General features: G+C 50.8%; 1 protein-coding gene across 3 annotated transcripts in view; it reads left to right on the top strand.

Annotated features, from left to right (window-relative positions):
- The window catches only part of LOC147111358 (laminin subunit beta-2-like), a 201,977-nt gene that overhangs the window by 43,644 nt on the left and 136,255 nt on the right, over positions 1–22,078 (top strand). For all 3 annotated transcript variants that reach the window (XM_086002168.1, XM_086002166.1, XM_086002167.1), the window contains exons 2-3: positions 16,275–16,444; positions 19,802–19,937. In XM_086002168.1, coding sequence (XP_085858294.1) covers positions 16,275–16,444; positions 19,802–19,937 — 306 coding nt within the window. The remainder of the gene's footprint in view (positions 1–16,274; positions 16,445–19,801; positions 19,938–22,078) is intronic.

Here is a 22,078-nt window from a genome sequence, read left to right on the forward strand (position 1 = left end):
AAAAAGAAAAAGGGTGGCTAAAGTAAATGTTGGTCCCTTAGAGGATGAGACCGGGAAATTAATGGTGGGAAATATGGAGATGGCAAAAACACTGAATGAATATTTTACATCAGTCTTTACAGTAGAGGACACCAAGAATATCCCAACACTTGACAAGCAGGGGGCTATAGGGGGGGAGGAGCTAAATACGATTAAAATCACTAAGGAAGTAGTACTTGGTAAAATAATGGGACTCAAGGCGGATAAATCACCTGGACCTGATGGCTTACATCCCAGGGTTTTGAGGGAAGTGGCGGTAGGGATTCTGGATGCATTGGTAATAATCTTCCAAAACTCCCTGGACTCAGCAAAGGTCCCGGCAGACTGGAAAACTGCTAATGTAACACCCTTATTTAAAAAGGGCAGTAGACAGAAGGCTGGAAACTATAGACCGGTTAGCCTAACATCTGTGGTAGGTAAAATTTTGGAGTCCATTATTAAGGAGACAGTAACAGGACATTTGGATAATCATAATTTAATAAGACAAAGTCAGCATGGTTTTATGAAGGGGAAGTCATGTTTGACAAATTTGCTGGAGTTCTTTGAGGAAGTAACATATAGGGTGGATAAAGGTGAACCAGTGGACGTAGTGTATTTAGACTTCCAAAAGGCATTTGACAAGGTGCCACACAAAAGATTATTGCTTAAGATAAAAAATCACGGGATTGGGGGTAATATTCTGGCATGGATAGAGGATTGGCTATCTAACAGAAGGCAGAGAGTTGGGATAAATGGTTCATATTCAGACTGGCAATCAGTAACCAGTGGTGTTCCGCAGGGGTCAGTGCTGGGTCCCCAACTCTTTACAATCTATATTAACGATTTGGAGGAGGGGACCGAGTGTAACACGTCAAAGTTTGCAGATGATACTAAGATGGGAGGGAAAGTAGTGAGTGAGGAGGACATAAAAAACCTGCAAGGGGACATAGACAGGCTAAGTAAGTGGGCAGAGATTTGGCAGATGGAATACAATACTGGAAAGTGTGAGGTTATGCACTTTGGCAGGAAAAATCGTAGAGCAAGTTATTATCTTAATGGCAAGAAACTTGAAAGTACTGAAGTACAAAGGGATCTGGGGGTCCTGGTGCACGAAACTCAAAAGGTTAGTATGCAGGTGCAGCAAGTGATTAAGAAGGCCAATGGAATGTTGGCTTTTATTGCTAGGGGGATAGAATATAAAAATAGGGAGGTATTGCTTCAGTTGTACAAGGTATTGGTGAGACCGCACCTGGAATACTGCATACAGTTTTGGTGTCCATACTTAAGAAAGGACATACTTGCTCTCGAGTCAGTACAAAGAAGGTTCACTCGATTAATCCCGGGGATGAGGGGATGGACATATGAGGAGAGGTTGAGTAGATTGGGACTCTACTCATTGGAGTTCAGAAGAATGAGAGGCGATCTTATTGAAACATATAAGATTATGAAGGGGTTGGATCGGGTGGATGCAGGGAGGATGTTCCAGATGATGGGTGAAACTAGAACTAGGGGGCATAGTCTTAGAATAAGGGGCTGCTCTTTCAAAACTGAGATGAGGAGGAACTACTTCACTCAGAGGGTGGTAGGTCCATGGAATATGCTGCCCCAAAAAGCTGTCGAAGCTACATCATTACATAAATTTAAAACAGAAATAGACAGTTTCCTAGTAGAAAAGGGAATTAAGGGTTACGGGGAGCGGGCAGGAATTTGGACATGAGTCTAGGTTCGGATAGGTCATGGCCCTGTGGGTAGCGGAGCGGGCCCAGGGGCCGTGTAGCCTGATCCTGCTCCTGTTTTCATGTGTCTAATGCTGTTAGATTCAGGAGATAGTCCTGTCATAGTGGATTGGCGGTTAGGATCAGATCAGCCATGATCTTATTGAATGGCGGAGCAGGCTCGAGGGGCCAATTGGCCTACTCCTGCTCCTATTTCTTATGTTCTTATGTTCTTATGTTCTAACTCCTGCTGTCCGTGTCTCAATCATTCACGGACATAATACTGGCGACGAGCAGATACGAACCTACCTACAGTCTGCACCACCTCCTGGGATCCGTTCCTACAGCGAAGTGAGCAGAGGTCGAGGCCAGAAAGAAAAAGAAAAAAAAAAGTAAGAAGCAGTAGAAACGGGCGTCGACCGTGGGCATCCGCCCCTGTGTTAGCGGAGTTGAAGATTGCTGGAGAAGCTGTCGGAAGCGGGGCCTGGTTCCTGTCGACGGTGCTTCAGCTAATCGGGCTGGTGGCAGGTAGTGCACTGATCCTTCCTGGGCTGCGGCGGTCGCGAACTCGAGTGGGTGGTTTGCAACGGGGCCGAGCAGCGTTGTCGGGAAGAAGAGAGAGAGAGAGGGTGGAGCACACAGGGCGCGGCCGGTGCTACTAAGCCGGGCTGCGTGTAGACCCGCGAAGAGGGAGGCAAGAGTCCCACAGGGTTGTTCCACGACGGGAAAATAATTTTAAAAAAAAGAAATAGTAAACGCGCAAGAAACCGCGAGGAGCTGCAGGTTGCAACGGGAACCGCAGAAGGCAGCGCTAGCAACAGCGGGGAAGAAGGCAAAGCGCGGGAGGTGCCATCTTAATCAGCGGAGAAGAAGGCAAAGCGCGGGAGGCGCCATTTTAGATTTGCAAGATGCCGAAGACTGGCTGTATCACTGCTTTTGATAATACAATAGAGGACTGGACCACGTATGTGGAAAGAGTCGAGGTATATTTCGAGGCAAACAAAATAGCAGAGGAGAAAAAGGCATCGATATTGCTAAACTTAATGGGCGCTACAACGTACGGCCTATTGCGGGACCTGATTACTCCAGCCAAACCGAAGGCGAAGAGTTTTAACGAAATTGTTGCTGTCCTGCAGGAACACCTAAACCCTGCACCGCTGTTGATAGCAGAAAGATTTAAATTCCACAGGAGAACTCCGCCTAAAGAGGAGAGCAATGCTGAGTACCTTACGGAACTACGCAAGCTATCAAAGCATTGCCAGTTCAGAGCAGGACTGGCAGATACCCTACGGGACAAATTTGTCTGTGGACTCCTGAGTGAAGGAACACAGAAGAAGTTACTGTCAGAGAAAGAGCTGACGCTAGATAAGGCTTTTAGCGTGGCAGTATCGTATGAAGCAGCAGCCAGGGGAGCTGCAGAAATTCAACAAAAGCCACAGGAATACGGCACCCACGAAATGACACGGGGATTTGCAAAATGTTATCGCTGCGGCAGAACTAACCATGACCAGAAGGACTGCTGGTCCAAAGACAAAATATGCAGGCAATGCGGGAAGATGGGACACATTGCACGAGTTTGCAGGTCTGGGAAGAAGACCAGCGACAACAAAAAGGCTACTAAGGAACCGTACAAGAAGGTACAAAAGATGACGGACAGTAGTTCCGAAGACCAGATGAGCGATAGTGAATCCGGGAACAGGAGACTAAGCTGTCTCAAACTTCACAATGTAATCGCAAAAGAGGATCACCGAACCATTTGGGTCACCCTCACGATAGCAGGGTCCCAAGTTAAAATGGAATTGGATACAGGATCAGCGCTAACCGTCATGAATCGACGAGACTACGAGCGGCTATTTTCACACATAACCTTGAGCGAGACATCCATCGTCTTGACGACGTATACGGGGCAAAAAGTATACCCCAGAGGAAAAATAAGGGTGCCTGTCGAATACAACGGAAGAAAATACGGAAATTGTATCTCTACATACTGCCAAATGGTGGACCACCATTATTGGGACGGGAATGGATCAGGAAGATAAACTTAGATTGGCACTCCATTCATGCAATGACGGTGGACGGTAAAAAAGATGAAGACGCCACTCCTGGGCGATTGTCAACAATCTTAGCTAACGCCAAAGAGGTATTTCAACAAGAACTGGGCACGCTTAAAGGCGTAACCGCCTCGATAAAAATAGAAGAGAACGCAGTTCCCAAGTTTTTCAAAGCAAGACCGGTACCATATGCAATTCGCCCAGCCGTCGAGGCAGAGCTGGAGAATCTGGAGAAGGCGGGCGTGTTGTCTCAGGTCGACTGGAGCGAGTGGGCGACACCCATCGTTCCTGTCATGAAGAAAACGTTAAGCAATAAGTCCGGGGAGCCAAGGAAGATTCGCATCTGTGGGGATTTCAAGGTGACGGTGAACCCAGTCCTTCACACAGTACAATATCCTCTTCCAAGGATAGAAGACATCTTCGCCTCACTGTCCTGGAGGGAAGCGTGTTACAAAAATTGACCTAGCACAAGCATATTTGCAGATGGAGGTTGAAGAGTCCTCTAGGAAGTATCTCACGATAAACACTCACAAAGGTCTTTACCAGTATCATCGATTGGTATTCGGAGTAGCATCGGCTCCGGCGATATGGCAAAGAGCGATGGAACAAGTCCTGCAAGGGATTCCGGGGACTCAGTGTTACTTGGACGACATCCTTGTGACGGGTGAAGATGACAGTGAACACCTTAACAACCTAGAACAGGTGCTCACTAGACTACGGGAACATGGGCTGCGAGCCAAGTGCGAATTTTTAAAGAAACGGATATCGTATTGTGGCCACGTGATTGATGAAGAGGGGTTACATAAGTCCCCTGACAAAATTGAAGCGGTTGTTAAGGCCACAGCGCCTGAAAATGTGTCGCAACTGAGGTCATTCCTCGGATTGGTGAATTACTACCATAAGTTTTTGCCGAATTTGTCGACGATTCTCCACCCACTGAACGCCCTGCTACGAACGGGGGTAGCATGGAAATGGAGCGATGATTGTAAGCGGGCCTTTCAGAAGAGTAAGGACTTAATCACTTCAAGGGAAGTATTGGCTCACTACAACCCAGCACTGCCGATCAGACTGGCGTGTGATGCGTCTCCCTACGGCATTGGGGCGGTACTGTCACATAAATTCCTTGATGGTTTAGAGAGGCCGATAGCTTTTGCGTCACGCTCATTAACTTCTGCCGAGCGTAACTACGCCCAGATTGACAGAGAGGCCCTCAGCCTAGTGTGGGGGGTGAAGAAGTTCAATCACTACCTGCACGGTCAAAAATTTACTCTACTAACCGATCATCAACCTCTTGTCTCCATTTTCAACCCTCAGAAGGGCGTACCGATAATGACAGCACAACGGCTGCAGAGGTGGTCCCTTTTCCTAGGGGCACACCAATATGACATCGAGTACAAAGGAACTAAACAGCATGGAAATGCTGATGGATTGTCACGCCTACTGTTGCCGACGGTGGAAGAAGAAGACCTTGCAGTGGATCCAATGGAGTTATTCCACTCGACCATAGTCGAATGTCTCCCTGTGACGAATGCAAACATAGAAAAGGAAACACGGAATGACCCGACACTATCACGGGTCTATGATTTAACGGTGAAGGGATGGCCAGCACATGGCGAACCACTGCTGCCAGCATTCTCGCCGAGAAGAGAACAGCTGTCAGTGTGCAGAGGAACCTTGATGTGTGGATCCAGAGTAGTAATTCCACCTAAGTTGACGGATAGAGTGCTCAATGAGCTTCATGAGGGTCATCTGGGTGGGGTAAAAATGAAGAACTTAGCCAGAGCGTTTGTGTGGTGGCCGGGAATCGATAGAGAAATCGAAGAGATGACCAAGAGCTGTGCAGGATGCCAGAAGGTCCAAAACGCCCCACCACAAGCTCCTCTGCATCCATGGGAGTGGCCCTCATCTCCATGGCAAAGGGTGCACATTGATTTTGCTGGTCCCTTCATGGACTCGATGTTTTTAATTGCGGTGGATGCACATTCAAAGTGGCCAGAGGTAATAAAAATGTCCTCAACCACCACGGAAAAAACTATCACAGTTTTACGAACCGTATTTGCCAGGAATGGGCTGCCTGAACAGATTTGCTCTGACAATGGACCACAGTTTGTGTCTGAAGAGTTCCGGAGGTTCTTAAAGAACAATGGTGTTAAGCATTACACATCTGCCCCATATCATCCAGCCACTAATGGATTGGCCGAGAGGTTTGTCCAAACATTCAAGAAGGCTATCAAGGCAATGTGTAATGAAGATATACCCCTACAACACAAGGTGGACAACTTCTTGCCTACCGGAATGCGACACATGCGGTTACCAACCAAACTCCAGCCATGATGTTCTTCAATCGAAGACTACGATGCCGCTTGGATTTGGTTAAGCCAAACATCCGAAGAGATGTGGAGAACGGGCAGTTTCAGAATATGAATGAAAGGCCGACCAGGAGTTTTAAGATAGGTCAACCAGTTTTGGCCCGGGACTACCGCACTGAGAAATGGCAGCCAGGAACAATTTGTACACGACAAGGACCTCTCATGTATACCGTGGACGTTGGGGAGAGCATTGTAAGATGCCATGCTGACCAGATTCTAGAGTCACTGGAAAACGTCAACTCCACACCACGATCTGTGATACACCTGGTAATGAAATCGACGTTCTAATTGCAGCTACCGCAGAACCGGTAATATTGGAAGCAGATGAACTAAACAACGACATTGATCCCGACTCAACATTGCCAGAAGAACCCGATACCCCAAAGAGGCGTTATCCAGACAGAATCAGGAAGCCTCCTCAAAGACTGAACTTATAATTGCTTAAACTTAACCAATGTATCTAGCAACCGTAATTGTAATTAGTTATCATTTAGTTGTTAAATGAATGTTATGTACTGTTTATCTAAAAGGGGAGGAATTGTTGTGTATGTACCTTTAAGAGAATAACTGGTCTCAGACTGCAGTACCGGCAGTGACCACCCCTGTATAAAAGGCGTTAGTGAGCCTCTGTTGTTTTCAGTTTCACTATTGACTTCCAGCAGTAAAGACTTGTTTTGTTCAACTCCTGCTGTCCGTGTCTCAATCATTCACGGACGTAATAGTTCTGGTACTCCATATTAGAAAATGGATATCGAGGCACTGGAGAAGGATGGTACCAGAAATCAGAGGTTATAACTATCAGAAAAGACTGAACAGGCTGGGGCTCTTTCTCTAGAAAAGAGAAGGCTGAAGGGTGACCCGATCGAGGTCTTTAAGATTATGAAAGGGTTCGAGAGGGTAGACGTAGAGAAGATGTTTCCACTTGTGGGGGAGACCAGAACTAGGGGCCATCAATATAAGATAGTCACTAATAAATCCAATGGGGAATTCAGGAGAAACTTCTTTACCCAGAGAGTGGTGAGAATGTGGAACTTGCTACCACAGGGAGTGGTTGAGGCGAAGAGCAGAGATACATTTAAGGGGAGGCTGGATAAACACATGAGGGAGAAAGGAATAGAAGGATATGGTGATGGGGCGAGATGAAGAGGGTGGGAGGAGGCTGGTGTGGAGCAGAAACACCGGCACGGAGCAGTCGGGCCGAATGGTCTGTTTCTGCGCTGTGAATTCGATGCAATATGGAGAGCTTAATTTCTGCAGATTGAGTTTTATGGATCAGCGAGGCCTCAGGTGCTCAGATTGGGACGCTGAATGGTGTCCCACCCAGCTTAGGGAGCTCTTCATCATTGCTCAGTGACTCCCCCCGGAGAGTGCTGAGTACAGTCGGAGCTCCTGCTCCTCAGCATTGCTCAGTGACTCCCCCCGGAGAGTGCTGAGTACAGTCGGAGCTCCTGCTCCTCCTCATTGCTCAGTGACTCCCCCCCGGAGAGTGCGGAGTACAGTCGGAGCTCCTGCTCCTCATCATTGCTCAGTGACTCCCCCCGGAGAGTGCTGAGTACAGTCGGAGCTCCTGCTCCTCCTCATTGCTCAGTGACTTCCCCCCCGGAGAATGCGGAGTACAGTCGGAGCGCCTGCTCCTCCTCATTGCTCAGTGACTCCCCCCGGAGAATGCGGAGTACAGTCGGAGCTCCTGCTCCTCCTCATTGCTCAGTGACTCCCCCCCGGAGAGCGCGGAGTACAGTCGGAGCTCCTGCTTCTCCTCATTGCTCAGTGACTCCCCACCGGAGAGTGCGGAGTACAGTCGGAGCTCCTGCTCCTCATCATTGCTCAGTGACTCCCCCCGGAGAGTGCGGAGTACAGTCGGAGCTCCTGCTCCTCATCATTGCTCAGTGACTCCCCCCCGGAGAGTGCTGAGTACAGTCGGAGCTCCTGCTCCTCCTCATTGCTCAGTGACTCCCCCCGGAGAGTGCTGCGTACAGTCGGAGCTCCTGCTCCTCATCATTGCTCAGTGACTCCCCCCGGAGAGTGCGGAGTACAGTCGGAGCTCCTGCTCCTCAGCATTGCTCAGTGACTCCCCCCCGGAGAGTGCTGAGTACAGTCGGAGCTCCTGCTCCTCCTCATTGCTCAGTGACTCCCCCCCGGAGAGTGCTGAGTACAGTCGGAGCTCCTGCTCCTCCTCATTGCTCAGTGACTCCCCCCGGAGAGTGCAGAGTACAGTCGGAGCTCCTGCTCCTCATCATTGCTCAGTGACTCCCCCCGGAGAGTGCTGAGTACAGTCGGAGCTCCTGCTCCTCATCATTGCTCAGTAACTTCCCCCCCGGAGAGTGCTGAGTACAGTCGGAGCTCCTGCTCCTCATCATTGCTCAGTGACTCCCCCCGGAGAGTGCTGAGTACAGTCGGAGCTCCTGCTCCTCATCATTGCTCAGTAACTTCCCCCCCGGAGAGTGCGGAGTACAGTCGGAGCTCCTGCTCCTCATCATTGCTCAGTGACTCCCCCCGGAGAGTGCTGAGTACAGTCGGAACTCCTGCTCCTCATCATTGCTCAGTGACTCCCCCCAGAGAGCGCGGAGTACAGTCGGAGCTCCTGCTCCTCATTGCTCAGTGACTTCCCCCCCGGAGAATGCGGAGTACAGTCGGAGCTCCTGCTCCTCCTCATTGCTCAGTGACTCCCCACCGGAGAGTGCGGAGTACAGTCGGAGCTCCTGCTCCTCCTCATTGCTCAGTGACTCCCCCCGGAGAGTGCTGAGTACAGTCGGAGCTCCTGCTCCTCATTGCTCAGTGACTCCCCCCGGAGAGTGCGGGGTACAGTCGGAGCTCCTGCTCCTCATCATTGCTCAGTGACTGCCCCCGGAGAGCGCGGAGTACAGTCGGAGCTCCTGCTCCTCCTCATTGCTCAGTGACTCCCCCCGGAGAGTGCGGAGTACAGTCGGAGCTCCTGCTCCTCATTGCTCAGTGACCCCCCCCCCGGAGACTGCTGCGTACAGTCGGAGCTCCTGCTCCTCATCATTGCTCAGTGACTCCCCCCCGGAGAGTGCTGAGTACAGTCGGAGCTCCTGCTCCTCATCATTGCTCAGTGACTCCCCCCGGAGAATGCTGAGTACAGTCGGAGCTCCTGCTCCTCCTCATTGCTCAGTGACTCCCCCCCGGAGAGTGCTGAGTACAGTCGGAGCTCCTGCTCCTCAGCATTGCTCAGTGACTCCCCCCGGAGAGTGCTGAGTACAGTCGGAGCTCCTGCTCCTCATCATTGCTCAGTGACTCCCCCCGGAGAATGCGGAGTACAGTCGGAGCTCCTGCTCCTCCTCATTGCTCAGTGACTCCCCCCGGAGAGTGCTGAGTACAGTCGGAGCTCCTGCTCCTCCTCATTGCTCAGTGACTCCCCCCGGAGAGTGCTGAGTACAGTCGGAGCTCCTGCTCCTCAGCATTGCTCAGTGACTCCCCCCGGAGAGTGCGGGGTACAGTCGGAGCTCCTGCTCCTCATCATTGCTCAGTGACTCCCCCCGGAGAGTGCTGAGTACAGTCGGAGCTCCTGCTCCTCATCGTTGCTCAGTGACCCCCCCCGGAGAGTGCTGCGTACAGTCGGAGCTCCTGCTCCTCCTCATTGCTCAGTGACTCCCCCCCGGAGAGTGCGGAGTACAGTCGGAGCTCCTGCTCCTCCTCATTGCTCAGTGACTCCCCCCGGAGAGTGCGGAGTACAGTCGGAGCTCCTGCTCCTCCTCATTGCTCAGTGACTCCCCCCGGAGAGTGCGGAGTACAGTCGGAGCTCCTCACCATTGCTCAGTGACTCCCCCCGGAGAGTGCTGAGTACAGTCGGAGCTCCTGCTCCTCATCATTGCTCAGTGACTCCCCCCGGAGAGTGCTGAGTACAGTCGGCGCTCTGCTTGGCTGTGATGCCTTCTGCGGTGGCATAGCCAACTGCCTGGGCTCCTGCCTGAAGTCGGGCACCGTGGATGAGATATTCAGACCTGCACTGTGCCTCAGCACCAACGGCAGGAGCGATAAACACCCTCTGGTTTAAAGTCCTGCATCGGAAACATTCCTCATTCCTGTTTGAGATGATATTTGATGGTGTTCAGTGAGGGGATGTTTTAGCTTAATATCCTTGGCACTGACAGACACCGACACCTGGTGCTGTCAGCGCTGTGCTGACTGTCTGACTACCGCTAACATTCCGTTATTTCTGGACAAGCTTTGGAGCATCGACCCTGTGACAGGGCTCAGGAATAGATCCTGCGCTCAGCCAGACTCTGATCCTCTCAGCGGTTTTTCGCTGTCTGCGATCTTTGAATGCCCTCCCCGCCTTTCAGCTCCCACCCCAGTGGGTGAAATACTTCGCCCGCTGTGGAACTGAGCCACGGAGACAGTTCAGAAGGTCCCCGTTCAACCCTGGTCCGTGCTGATCCCACCTGGTGCTCCGGTAATACTGTCGGTGACCTGGGTTAGGGAATTCAGGAGAAACTTCTTCACCCAGAGAGTGGTGAGAATGTAGAACTCGCTACCACAGGGAGTGGTTGAGGCGAATAGCAGAGATACATTTAAGGGGAAGCTGGATGAGGGAGAAAGGAATAGAAGGATATGCTGATGGGGTGAGCTGAAGAGGGTGGGAGAAGACTCCTGTGGAGCATAAACACCGGCACGGAGCAGTGGGGCCGAATTGCCTGTTTCTGTGCTGAACATTCTACGTAATTCTCTGTAACCAGCATTCTGATGACGGTCCAGTGAGCCCTGCTGTGTGTGTGTCTGACTATGCTCCCACGTCTGTGCATTAGTGAGCACAGGATCAACTGGGCGAAAAATTCCTCTTGGCAGCGCAAAATGTAACAATTCGCTATCGCCCGTTCTTGTGATCCTGTCTAAGACTAATTTATACTCCATAAGAATATAGGAGCAGGAGTCGGCCATTCGACCCCTCAAGCCTGCTCCGCCATTCAATAAGATCATGGCTGATCATCGACCTCAACTCCACTTTCCCGCCTGATCTCCATATCCCTCAATTCCCCGAGAGTCCAAAAATCTATCGATCTCAGCCTTGAATATACTCAACGACTGAGCATCCACAGCCCTCTGGGGTAGAGAATTCCGGATTCACAACCCTCTGAGTGAAGAAACTTCTCATCTCAGTCCTAAATGGCCGACCCCTTATCCTGAGACTGTGCCCCCTAGTTCTAGACTCTCCAGCCAGGGGGAAACAACCTCTCGGCATCTACCCTGTCAATCCCCCTCAGAATCTTAGATGTTTCAAGGAGATCACCTCTCATTCTTCTAAACTCCAGAGAGTATCGGCCCATTCTACTCAATCTCTCATCATAGGACAGCCCTCTCGTCCCAGGAATCAATCTCGTGAACCTTTGTTGCACCGCCTCCAAGGTATGTATATCCTTCCTTAGGTACGGAGGCCAAAACTGTGCCCAGTACTCCAGGGTAGCAAGACTTCTGGGGGGTTATTTTGGCCAAAGGGTGTAAACCGGCACTGAATGGGTCCTGTAGTAATAGGAACCACCTGTTTGAAAGTGTGGATTTAGTACACAATTTTCAGGCTAATTCATGCTTATCATGATTTAAACGTGTTTGCAGACGCTGAAACCGATAACTGCAGGTTTAGCACTCGAGCGCTGATTAGATGCAATGTTCCTGGAGCTGCATTCAGCCAGTTCCACTGACGGCGTGGAGCGGGCTGGCTGACACACAGCGGCAGGTTTCAGGATGGCTCAGTGAGACCACGAGTCAGACCACAGGTTCTTGGACGCGGCACTAGAGGTCCTGGTAGGGGAGGTCCACAGGAGGAGGGATGTCCTGTACCCGCAAGGGGGGGGGGGGGAAGGAGTCCACCTCGCTCTCCAGTCCCTCCTGTCCCTCTCACCTGTAGCAGCTGGTGCTGCTCTGCCTGGCCTCATGTCCTCCTCCCGTTCCTCCTGCAGACCAAGGGGGACACCTAGCAAGATGCCCATGACCAAGCACTCCCCTTCTCCTGGTGACTCCAATAGGGTGTCCAATAGGGTGGAGTAGCTCAGCACTCGCTCTTTTTAGGTGAAGTCCTCAGAGAATTTCCGGAATAAACGTTGATAGAGTGTTGGTGAAGTCTTGACAAAGTGTCCCAGAAAGTCTCCCGATGTGCTTCAAAAGTCCTCTTCACCCCTCCAGCAGCATGTGAACAGTAAAAGGTGATATACCTTTAAGTAGCGTTTGGACTCCTCAGCAACGACTTGTTTATCCTATTCAGCTAGTCGCTGTTAGGAGAGGGGGCTAGTTCATGGGCTAGCCACCAAAATGCTCTGCTGCCTCTTTAATGAGCGCTAGGAGGCAATTTAAATGGCAATCAGCCCCTTAACGATCCTCCAGGTGGCTGTTCCAAGCACAAGCTTCACCTCCTTTACCAAGCTAAACCAGCGTGTCAGCTTAAGACCCCATCTTGGCTACCTCAGAGGCTCTTTAGTGCCTAAAGTATCCAGGGAAACCCCCCCCCCCTTACTCTTGTACTCCAACCCACTTGCAATAAAGGCTAGCATACCACTTGCCTTCCAAATTGTTTACTGTACCTGCATGCTAACTTTCTGCCCCCCCACAGATGCTCAGAACCCCACTCGCCCACTCACACCTACATACTCAAGCACTCACACACAGACACATATCTAGCACGAAGGAAGATGGTTGTGGTGGTTGGCGGGCAATCATCTCAGCCCCAGGACATCGCTGCAGGAGTTCCTCAGGGCAGTGTCCTAGGCCCAACCATCTTCAGCTGCTTCATCAATGACTTTCCCTCCATCATAAGGTCAGAAGTGGGGATGTTCGCTGATGACTGCACAGTGTTCAGTGCCATTTGCAACTCCTCAGATAATGAAGCAGTCCATGCCCACATGCAGCAAGATCTGGACGACATTTAGGCTTGGGCTGATAAGTGGCAGGTAACATTCATGCCACAGAAGTGCCAGGCAATGACTATCTCCAAGTGAGAGTCCAACCACCTCCCCTTGACATTCAACGGTATTACCATCGCCGAATCCCCCACCATCAACATCCTGGGGGGTTACCATTGATCAGAAACTTAACTGGACCAGCCACATAAATACTGTGGCAACAAGAGCAGGCCAGAGGCTGGGTATTCAGCGGCGAGTGTCTCACCTCCTGACTCCCCAAAGCCTTTCCACCATCTACAAGGCACAAGTCAGGAGTGTGATGGAATACTCTCCACTTGCCTGGATGAGTGCAGCTCCAACAACACTCGAGAAGCTCGATACCATCCAGGACAAAGCAGCCCACTTAATTGGCACCCCATCCACCACCTTAAACATTCACTCCCTCCACCACCGGCGTACCGTGGCTGCAGTGTGTACCATCGACAAGATGCACTGCAGCAACTCGCCAAGGCTTCTTCGGCAGCACCTCCCAAACCCGCCACCTCTTCCACCTAGAAGGACAAGGGCAGCAGGCGCATGGGAACACCACCACCTCCAAGTTCCCCTGCAAGTCACACACCATCCTGACTTGGAAGTATATCGTCGTTCCTTCATCGTCGCTGGGTCAAAATCCTGGAACTCCCTCCCTAACAGCACTGTGGGAGCACCTTCACCACACGGACTGCAGCGGTTCAAGAAGGCGGCTCACCACCACCTTCTCAAGGGCAACTAGGGATGGGCAATAAATGCCATCCTTGCCAGCGACGCCCACATCCCATGACACACACACACAGATACCCTCACATTCACAGACACACACACACTCACAGGCACACCGACACACACTCACACACAGATACCCTCACATTCACAGACACACACACACTCACAGGCACACCGACACACACTCACACACAGATACCCTCACATTCACCGACACACACACACTCACAGGCACACCGACACACACTCACACACAGATACCTTCACATTCACCGACACACACACACACTCACAGGCACACCGACACACACTCACATACAGATACCCTCACATTCACCGACACACACTCACATACAGATACCCTCACGTTCACCGACACACACTCACACACAGATACCCTCACATTCACCGACACACACTCACACACAGATCCACACCCACTTTTTGTTTTGTAGTGAGATGAGTAGCATAATTTATAAATCAAAGAACACAAATGAATACATAGATTTAAGGATAAGTAATGTTTATGGTATCATAGCACCAACAACAATTTAACGATCAGGAAGGACAGGCAGGAAGGAAGGGGAGGTGGGGTGACTATGTTAATAAAGGAAGGAATCACTGTAATACAGAGAAATGATATTGGGTCAACACTGGACAAACAGGGGGCTATGGGGGGGGAGGAGCTAAACACGATCAAAATCACTAAGGAAGTGGTACTCGGTAAAATAATGGGACTCAAGGCGGATAAATCCCCTGGACCTGATGGCTTACATCCTAGGGTCTTGAGGGAAGTGGCGGTAGGGATTGTGGATGCATTAGTAATAATTTTCCAAAACTCCCTGGACTCAGCAAAGGTCCCGGCAGACTGGAAAACTGCTAATGTAACACCCTTATTTAAAAAGGGCAGTAGACAGAAGGCTGGAAACTATAGACCGGTTAGCCTAACATCTGTGGTAGGTAAAATTTTGGAGTCCATTATTAAGGAGACAGTAACAGGACATTTGGATAATCATAATTTAATAGGACAAAGTCAGCATGGTTTTATGAAGGGGAAGTCATGTTTGACAAATTTGCTGGAGTTCTTTGAGGAAGTAACATATAGGGTGGATAAAGGGGAACCAGTGGACGTAGTGTATTTAGACTTCCAAAAGGCATTTGACAAGGTGCCACACAAAAGATTATTGCTTAAGATAAAAAATCATGGGATTGGGGGTAATATTCTGGCATGGATAGAGGATTGGCTATCTAACAGAAGGCAGAGAGTTGGGATAAATGGTTCATATTCAGACTGGCAATCAGTAACTAGTGGTGTTCCGCAGGGGTCAGTGCTGGGTCCCCAACTCTTTACAATCTATATTAACGATTTGGAGGAGGGGACCGAGTGTAACATATCAAAGTTTGCAGATGATACTAAGATGGGAGGGAAAGTAGTGAGTGAGGAGGACATAAAAAACCTGCAAGGGGACATAGACAGGCTAAGTAAGTGGGCAGAGATTTGGCAGATGGAATACAATACTGGAAAGTGTGAGGTTATGCACTTTGGCAGGAAAAATCATAGAGCAAGTTATTATCTTAATGGCAAGAAACTGTAAAGTACTGAAGTACAAAGGGATCTGGGGGCCCTGGTGCACGAAACTCAAAAGGTTAGTATGCAGGTGCAGCAAGTGATTAAGAAGGCCAATGGAATGTTGGCTTTCATTGCTAGGGGGATAGAATATAAAAATAGGGAGGTATTGCTTCAGTTGTACAAGGTATTGGTGAGACCGCACCTGGAATACTGCGTACAGTTTTGGTGTCCATACTTAAGAAAGGACATACTTGCTCTCGAGTCAGTACAAAGAAGGTTCACTCAGTTAATCCCGGGGATGAGGGGATGGACGTATGAGGAGAGGTTGAGTAGATTGGGACTCTACTCATTGGAGTTCAGAAGAATGAGAGGCGATCTTATTGAAACATATAAGATTGTGAAGGGGTTGGATCGGGTGGATGCGGGGAGGATGTTCCCGATGATGGGTGAAACTAGAACTAGGGGGCATAGTCTTAGAATAAGGGGCTGCTCTTTCAAAACTGAGATGAGGAGGAACTACTTCACTCAGAGGGTGGTAGGTCCATGGAATATGCTGCCCCAAAAAGCTGTAGAAGCTACATCATTACATAAATTTAAAACAGAAATAGACAGTTTCCTAGAAGTAAAGGGAATTAAGGGTTACGGGGAGCGGGCAGGAATTAGGGCATGAGTCTAGGTTCGGATTGGACATGGCCCTGTGGATAGCGGAGCGGGCCCAGGGGCCGTGTAGCCTGATCCTGCCCCTATTTCGTGTGTCTAATTCTGTTAGATTCAGGAGATGGTTCTGTGATAGTAGATTGGCGGTTAGGATCAGATCAGCCATGATCTTGTTGAATGGTGGAGCAGGCTCGAGGGGCCGATTGGCCTACTCCTGCTCCTATTTCTTATGTTCTTAACTCCCAGCAGTGCTGCCGCTGACAGATGTCTCTCTCTCTCTCCAGCTGTGGGGGCGACGGTTGCTCAGGAACCTGACTCAGCCCATGGCTGTGCCCAAGGAAGCTGCTATCCCGCCACCGGAGATCTCCTGGTGGGGCGGCAACACAAACTGACAGCATCGTCAACCTGTGGTCTGAGGCGACAACAGCCGTACTGCATCGTCAGTCACCTGCAGGTAAGTGCAGCCAATCTCTAGGTGTGTGTGTGACTGTCTGTGTGTGTTGGTGTCTGTGTGTGTCTGTCTGTGTGTGTGTGTGCGTCTGAGTGTGTTGGTGCATCTGTGTTGATGTGTCTGTGTGTGTACGTGTCGGTGTGTGTGTGTTGGGGTATGTGCAGGGGTCTGTCTGTGTGGGTGTCTGTCTGTGTCTTTGTGGGGGTGTCTGTGTGGGTGTGTCTGTGTCTTTGTGGGGCTCTGTGTGGGTGTCTGTCTGTGTGGGTGTGTCTGTGTGTGTGTGTCTGTGTGGGTGTGTCTGTGTGTTCACACGATATTTATAGTCGGATTGTCTGGAAAGCGGGCGAAGAGCATTCATTACAGATAAAGTGGACACCGGAAACACGTTTTGATAAGTCAGAGTTCAGAGGTTAAGCAAGTGGTTGTTGAATTTAATCCAAGGGATCCAACTTGCTCTGGGCTTCAAATAGAGGTCATGATCTTCTGCTGGAGAGGTCAGGGTTCGATGGGTTATGTGTAGCCAGGATTACTGAGTGGAGATTGCCTTTGGGTTATCTGTAGTGCAGATGTGTACAGAAAAGTTTTGGTGCCTTGTTCCAATGCCCACAGGGTGAGGAGGGGGAGGGAGGGAGGGGAATAGAGGGAGGGAAGGGTGCCTATCTCTGCTGAGTGTTGTTGTCCAGCTCATTCTGCAGGTCTCCCGTCTCAACTTAGTTAATCACGGCCAAGTCAGGATCCTGAGCAAGAGTCCCCTACACTGGAGGACTACTGTGAATGAGGGGAGAATCAGCCAGGGTCCCTGCTCCTGATCCCTATCCATTCACTCCCACTGGGAAATGTAAATCTTTGGATTCCACATTAGACGGGATGGAGCCCCCTGTGATAGTCCATGGTTGAATAACCTGTTGATACTCGCTGTCATTGTCTCTGAAACTGTACCCCAGTGAGAGTCAGTGTCTGTGGAACTGTACCCCAGTGAGAGTCAGTGTCTGTGGAACTGTACCCCAGTGAGAGTCAGTGTTTGTGGAACTGTACCCAAGTGAGAGTCAGTGTCTGTGGAACTGTACCCAGCGAGAGTCAGTGTCTGTGGAACTGTACCCCAGTGACAGTCAGTGCCTGTGGAACTGTACCCCAGTGAGAGTCAGCGTCTGTGGAACTGTACCCCAGTGACAGTCAGTGCCTGTGGAACTGTACCCCAGTGAGAGTCAGTGTCTGTGGAACGGTACCCCAGTGAGAGTCATTGTCTCTGAAACTGTACCCCAGTGAGAGTCAGTGTCTGTGGAACTGCACCCCAGTGAGAGTCAGTGTCTGTGGAACTGTACCCAAGTGAGAGTCAGTGTCTGTGGAAATGTACCCCAGTGAGAGTCAGTGTCTGTGGAACTGTACCCAGCGAGAGTCAGTGTCTGTGGAACTGTACCCCAGTGAGAGTCAGCGTCTGTGGAACTGTACCCCAGTGACAGTCAGTGCCTGTGGAACTGTACCCCAGTGAGAGTCAGTGTCTGTGGAACGGTACCCCAGTGAGAGTCCGTGTCTGTGGAACTGTACCCCAGTGAGAGTCAGTGTCTGTGGAACTGTACCCCAGTGAGAGTCAGTGTCTGTGGAACTGTACCCCAGTGAGAGTCAGTGTCTGTGGAACTGTACCTCCGTGAGAGTCAGTGTCTGTGGAACTGTACCCCAGTGAGAGTCAGTGTCTGTGGAACTGTACCCCAGTGAGAGTCAGCGTCTGTGGAACTGTACCCCAGTGAGAGTCAGTGTCTGTGGAACTGTACCCCAGTGAGAGTCCGTGTCTGTGGAACTGTACCCCAGTGAGAGTCAGTGTCTGTGGAACTGTACCCCAGTGAGAATCAGTGTCTGTGGAACTGTACCCCAGTGAGAGTCAGTGTCGGTGGAACTGTACCGCAGTGAGAGTCAGTGTCAGTGGAACTGTACCCCAGTGAGAGTCAGTGTCTGTGGAACTGTACCCCAGTGAGAGTCAGTGTCAGTGGAACTGTACCCCAGTGAGAGTCAGTGTCTGTGGAACTGTACCCCAGTGAGAGTCAGTGTCAGTGGAACTGTACCCCAGTGAGAGTCAGTGTCTGTGGAACTGTACCCCAGTGAGAGTCAGTGTCAGTGGAACTGTACCCCAGTGAGAGTCAGTGTCTGTGGAACTGTACCCCAGTGAGAGTCAGTGTCTGTGGAACTTTACCCCAGTGAGAGTCAGTGTCTGTGGAACTGTACCCCAGTGAGAGTCAGTGTCTGTGGAACTGTACCCCAGTGAGAGTCAGTGTCTGTAGAACTGTACCCCAGTGAGAGTCAGTGTCTGTGGAACTGCACCCCAGTGAGAGTCAGTGTCTGTGGAACTGTACCCCAGTGAGAGTCAGTGTCTGTGGAACTGTCCCCCAGTGAGAGTCAGTGTCTGTGGAACTGTACCCCAGTGAGAGTCAGTGTCTGTGGAACTGTACCCCAGTGAGAGCCAGTGTCTGTAGAACTGTACCCCAGTGAGAGTCAGTGTCTGTGGAACTGCACCCCAATGAGAGTCAGTGTCTGTGGAACTGTACCCCAGTGAGAGTCAGTGTCTGTGGAACTGTACCCCAGTGAGAGTCAGTGTCTGTGGAACTGTACCCCAGTGAGAGTCAGTGTCTGTGGAACTGCACCCCAATGAGAGTCAGTGTCTGTGGAACTGTACCCCAGTGAGAGTCAGTGTCTGTGGAACTGTACCCCAGTGAGAGTCAGTGTCTGTGGAACTGTATCCCAGTGAGAGTCAGTGTCTGTGGAACTGTACCCCAGTGAGAGTCAGTGTCTGTGGAACTGTACCCCAGTGAGAGTCAGTGTCTGTGGAACTGTACCCCAGTGAGAGTCAGTGTCTGTGGAACTGTACCCCAGTGAGAGTCAGTGTCTGTGGAACTGTACCCCAGTGAGAGTCAGTGTCTGTGGAACTGTACCCCTGTGAGAGTCAGTGTCTGTGGAACTGTACCCCAGTGAGAGTCAGTGTCTGTGGAACTGTACCCCAATGAGAGTCAGTGTCTGTGGAACTGTACCCCAATGAGAGTCAGTGTCTGTGGAACTGTACCCCAGTGAGAGTCAGTGTCTGTGGAACTGTACCACAGTGAGAGTCAGTGTCTGTGGAACTGTACCCCAATGAGAGTCAGTGTCTGTGGAACTGTACCCCAGTGAGAGTCAGCACTTTCAGGAGGGGTGTGACGGGGTGATTTTGACTTTCTTTACACTCAGTGGGTTATAACTGGGTCTTGGGCAGTAATGCAAAACCGACAACAGAATGAAATTGGGGCGTGGCGTAATTCGGGCTGTGATTGCCTATCGGTCGATTCGTCCACTGCCCAAGACCCAGTTATAATGATTTGTTTGTTTGGTCTCGAACAGGATGAGAAAAAATGTTTCATCTGCGACTCCCGTAAACCGTACGACCGACTGCGCAATCCCAACAGCCACCGGGTGGAAAACGTGATTACAACTTTCGCACAATATCGTAAGAAGGCGTGGTGGCAATCAGAGAACGGTGAGTCCATAAACCTTGCGATACGGTGAGGGGGAGGCCGGGGGATCTCGTGTTAGACACAGCCCTGACCTCACACGGACCCACTGGTGTAGCTGGCAGCTTGGCTCAGTTGGTAGAACTCTTGGCTCTGAATCAGAAGGTTGTCGGTTCGGTCCTACACCTGGACTAAAGCCCTTGGACACTCCAGGGAATGCTGCATTCTCCTTGGATAAGTTTGAAACGGAGGTCCTGTTTGACTGGTGGGTATTAAAGATCCTACGGCACTATCTGAAGGAGGACAGTGAGTTGTTCCCAGTGTCCTGGCCAGTATTCACCCCTCAGTGTCGGCTGTAGCACCCTCGCCTCCGAGTCAGAAGGTTGTGGGTTCAAGTCCCACTCCAGGGACGTGAGCACATAAATCTAGGCTGACACTCCAGTGTAGTGCTGAGGGAGTGCTGCACTGTCGGAGGTGCCGTCTTTCAGATGAGACGTTAAACCGAGGCCCTGTCTGCTCTCTCGGGTGGACATAAAAGATCCCATGGCACTATTTCGAAGAAGAGCAGGGGGAGTTCTCCCCGGAGTCCTGGCCAATATTTATCCCTCAATTAACATAATAAAAACAGATTATCTGGCTATTATCACATTGCTGTTTGTGGGAGCTTGCTGTGTGTAAATTGGCTGCCGCGTTTCCTATATTACAACAGTGACTACACTCCAAAAGTACTTCATTGGCTGTAAAGCGCTTTGAGATATCCAGTGGTCATGAAAGGTGCTATATAAATGCAAGTCTTTCTTTCTTTCTTAACCATCACCAAAAACAGCTTAACTGTTAAAAATGTTTTGTATCTGACCCACTCGACACCATCCTCCTCCAGCGTCTTTCCTCTCTTGTTCAGCTGAGTGAGACTGCACACACTTGTATCCACACTGGAGAATCTCCAGCAATGGTTTCTCTTCCTGCCCTCTCACTGTTAACTCTATAATCCCCCAGGAATCTGTCCTTGGCCCTGCTCCCCTTCCTGATCTGCATGCTGCCCTTGTTGACATCATCTGCAGACATGGGGTCAGATTCCAAACATTCACTGACGACACCCAGCTCAACCTCACCACCACCTCTCTCAACCCCTCCACTGTCTCAGATTCATCAGGCTGCTAGTCTGACATCCAGTCTTGGATGAGCAGAAACTTCCTCCAATTAAATATTGGAAACAGCAATACCATTGTCTTTGGTCCCCACCACAAACTCCATTCACTAGCCACCGACTCCATCCCTCTCCCTGGTCACTGCCTCAGGCTGAACCAGACTGTTCACAACCTCGGTATCCTATTTGGCTCGGAGCTGAGCTTCCGACCCAATATTCTCTCCATCTCAAAAACTGCCTACTTCCAACTCCGTAATATTGCTCATCTCCGCCCCTACCTCAGCTTATCTACTTCTAAAACCCTCACCGTGCCTTTGTTACCTCCAGACTCGACTATTCCAACACTCTCCTGACCAGCCTCCCACATTGCACCCTGCGTAAACTCCAGCTCATCCAAAACTCTGCTGCCCCGTGTCCTAACTCGCACCCAGTCCCGTTCACCCATCACCCCCTGTGCTCACTGCCCCGTGTCCTAACTCACACCCAGTCCCGTTCACCCATCACCCCCTGTGCTCACTGCCCCGTGTCCTAACTCGCACCCAGTCCCGTTCACCCATCACCCCCTGTGCTCACTGCCCCGTGTCCTAACTCACACCCAGTCCCGTTCACCCATCACCCCCTGTGCTCACTGCCCCGTGTCCTAACTCGCACCCAGTCCCGTTCACCCATCACCCCCTGTGCTCACTGCCCCGTGTCCTAACTCACACCAAGTCCCGTTCACCCATCACCCCCTGTGCTCACTGCCCCGTGTCCTAACTCGCACCCAGTCCTGTTCAACCATCACCCCCTGTGCTCACTGCCCCATGTCCTAACTCACACCCAGCCTCGTTCACCCATCACCCCCTGTGCTCACTGCCCCGTGTCCTAACTCACACCCAGTCCCGTTCACCCCTCACCCCCTGTGCTCACTGCCCCGTGTCCTAACTCACACCCAGTCCCGTTCACCCATCACCCCCTGTGCTCGCTGACCTACATTGTCTCCCGGTCCACCAAAACCTCAGATTTTAAATTCCTATCCTT

The sequence above is a fragment of the Somniosus microcephalus genome, chromosome 11, assembly GCF_052327205.1.
Source record: "Somniosus microcephalus isolate GS21.2 chromosome 11, FLI_Smic_1.0, whole genome shotgun sequence".
In the NCBI taxonomy this organism is placed as follows: domain Eukaryota; kingdom Metazoa; phylum Chordata; class Chondrichthyes; order Squaliformes; family Somniosidae; genus Somniosus; species Somniosus microcephalus.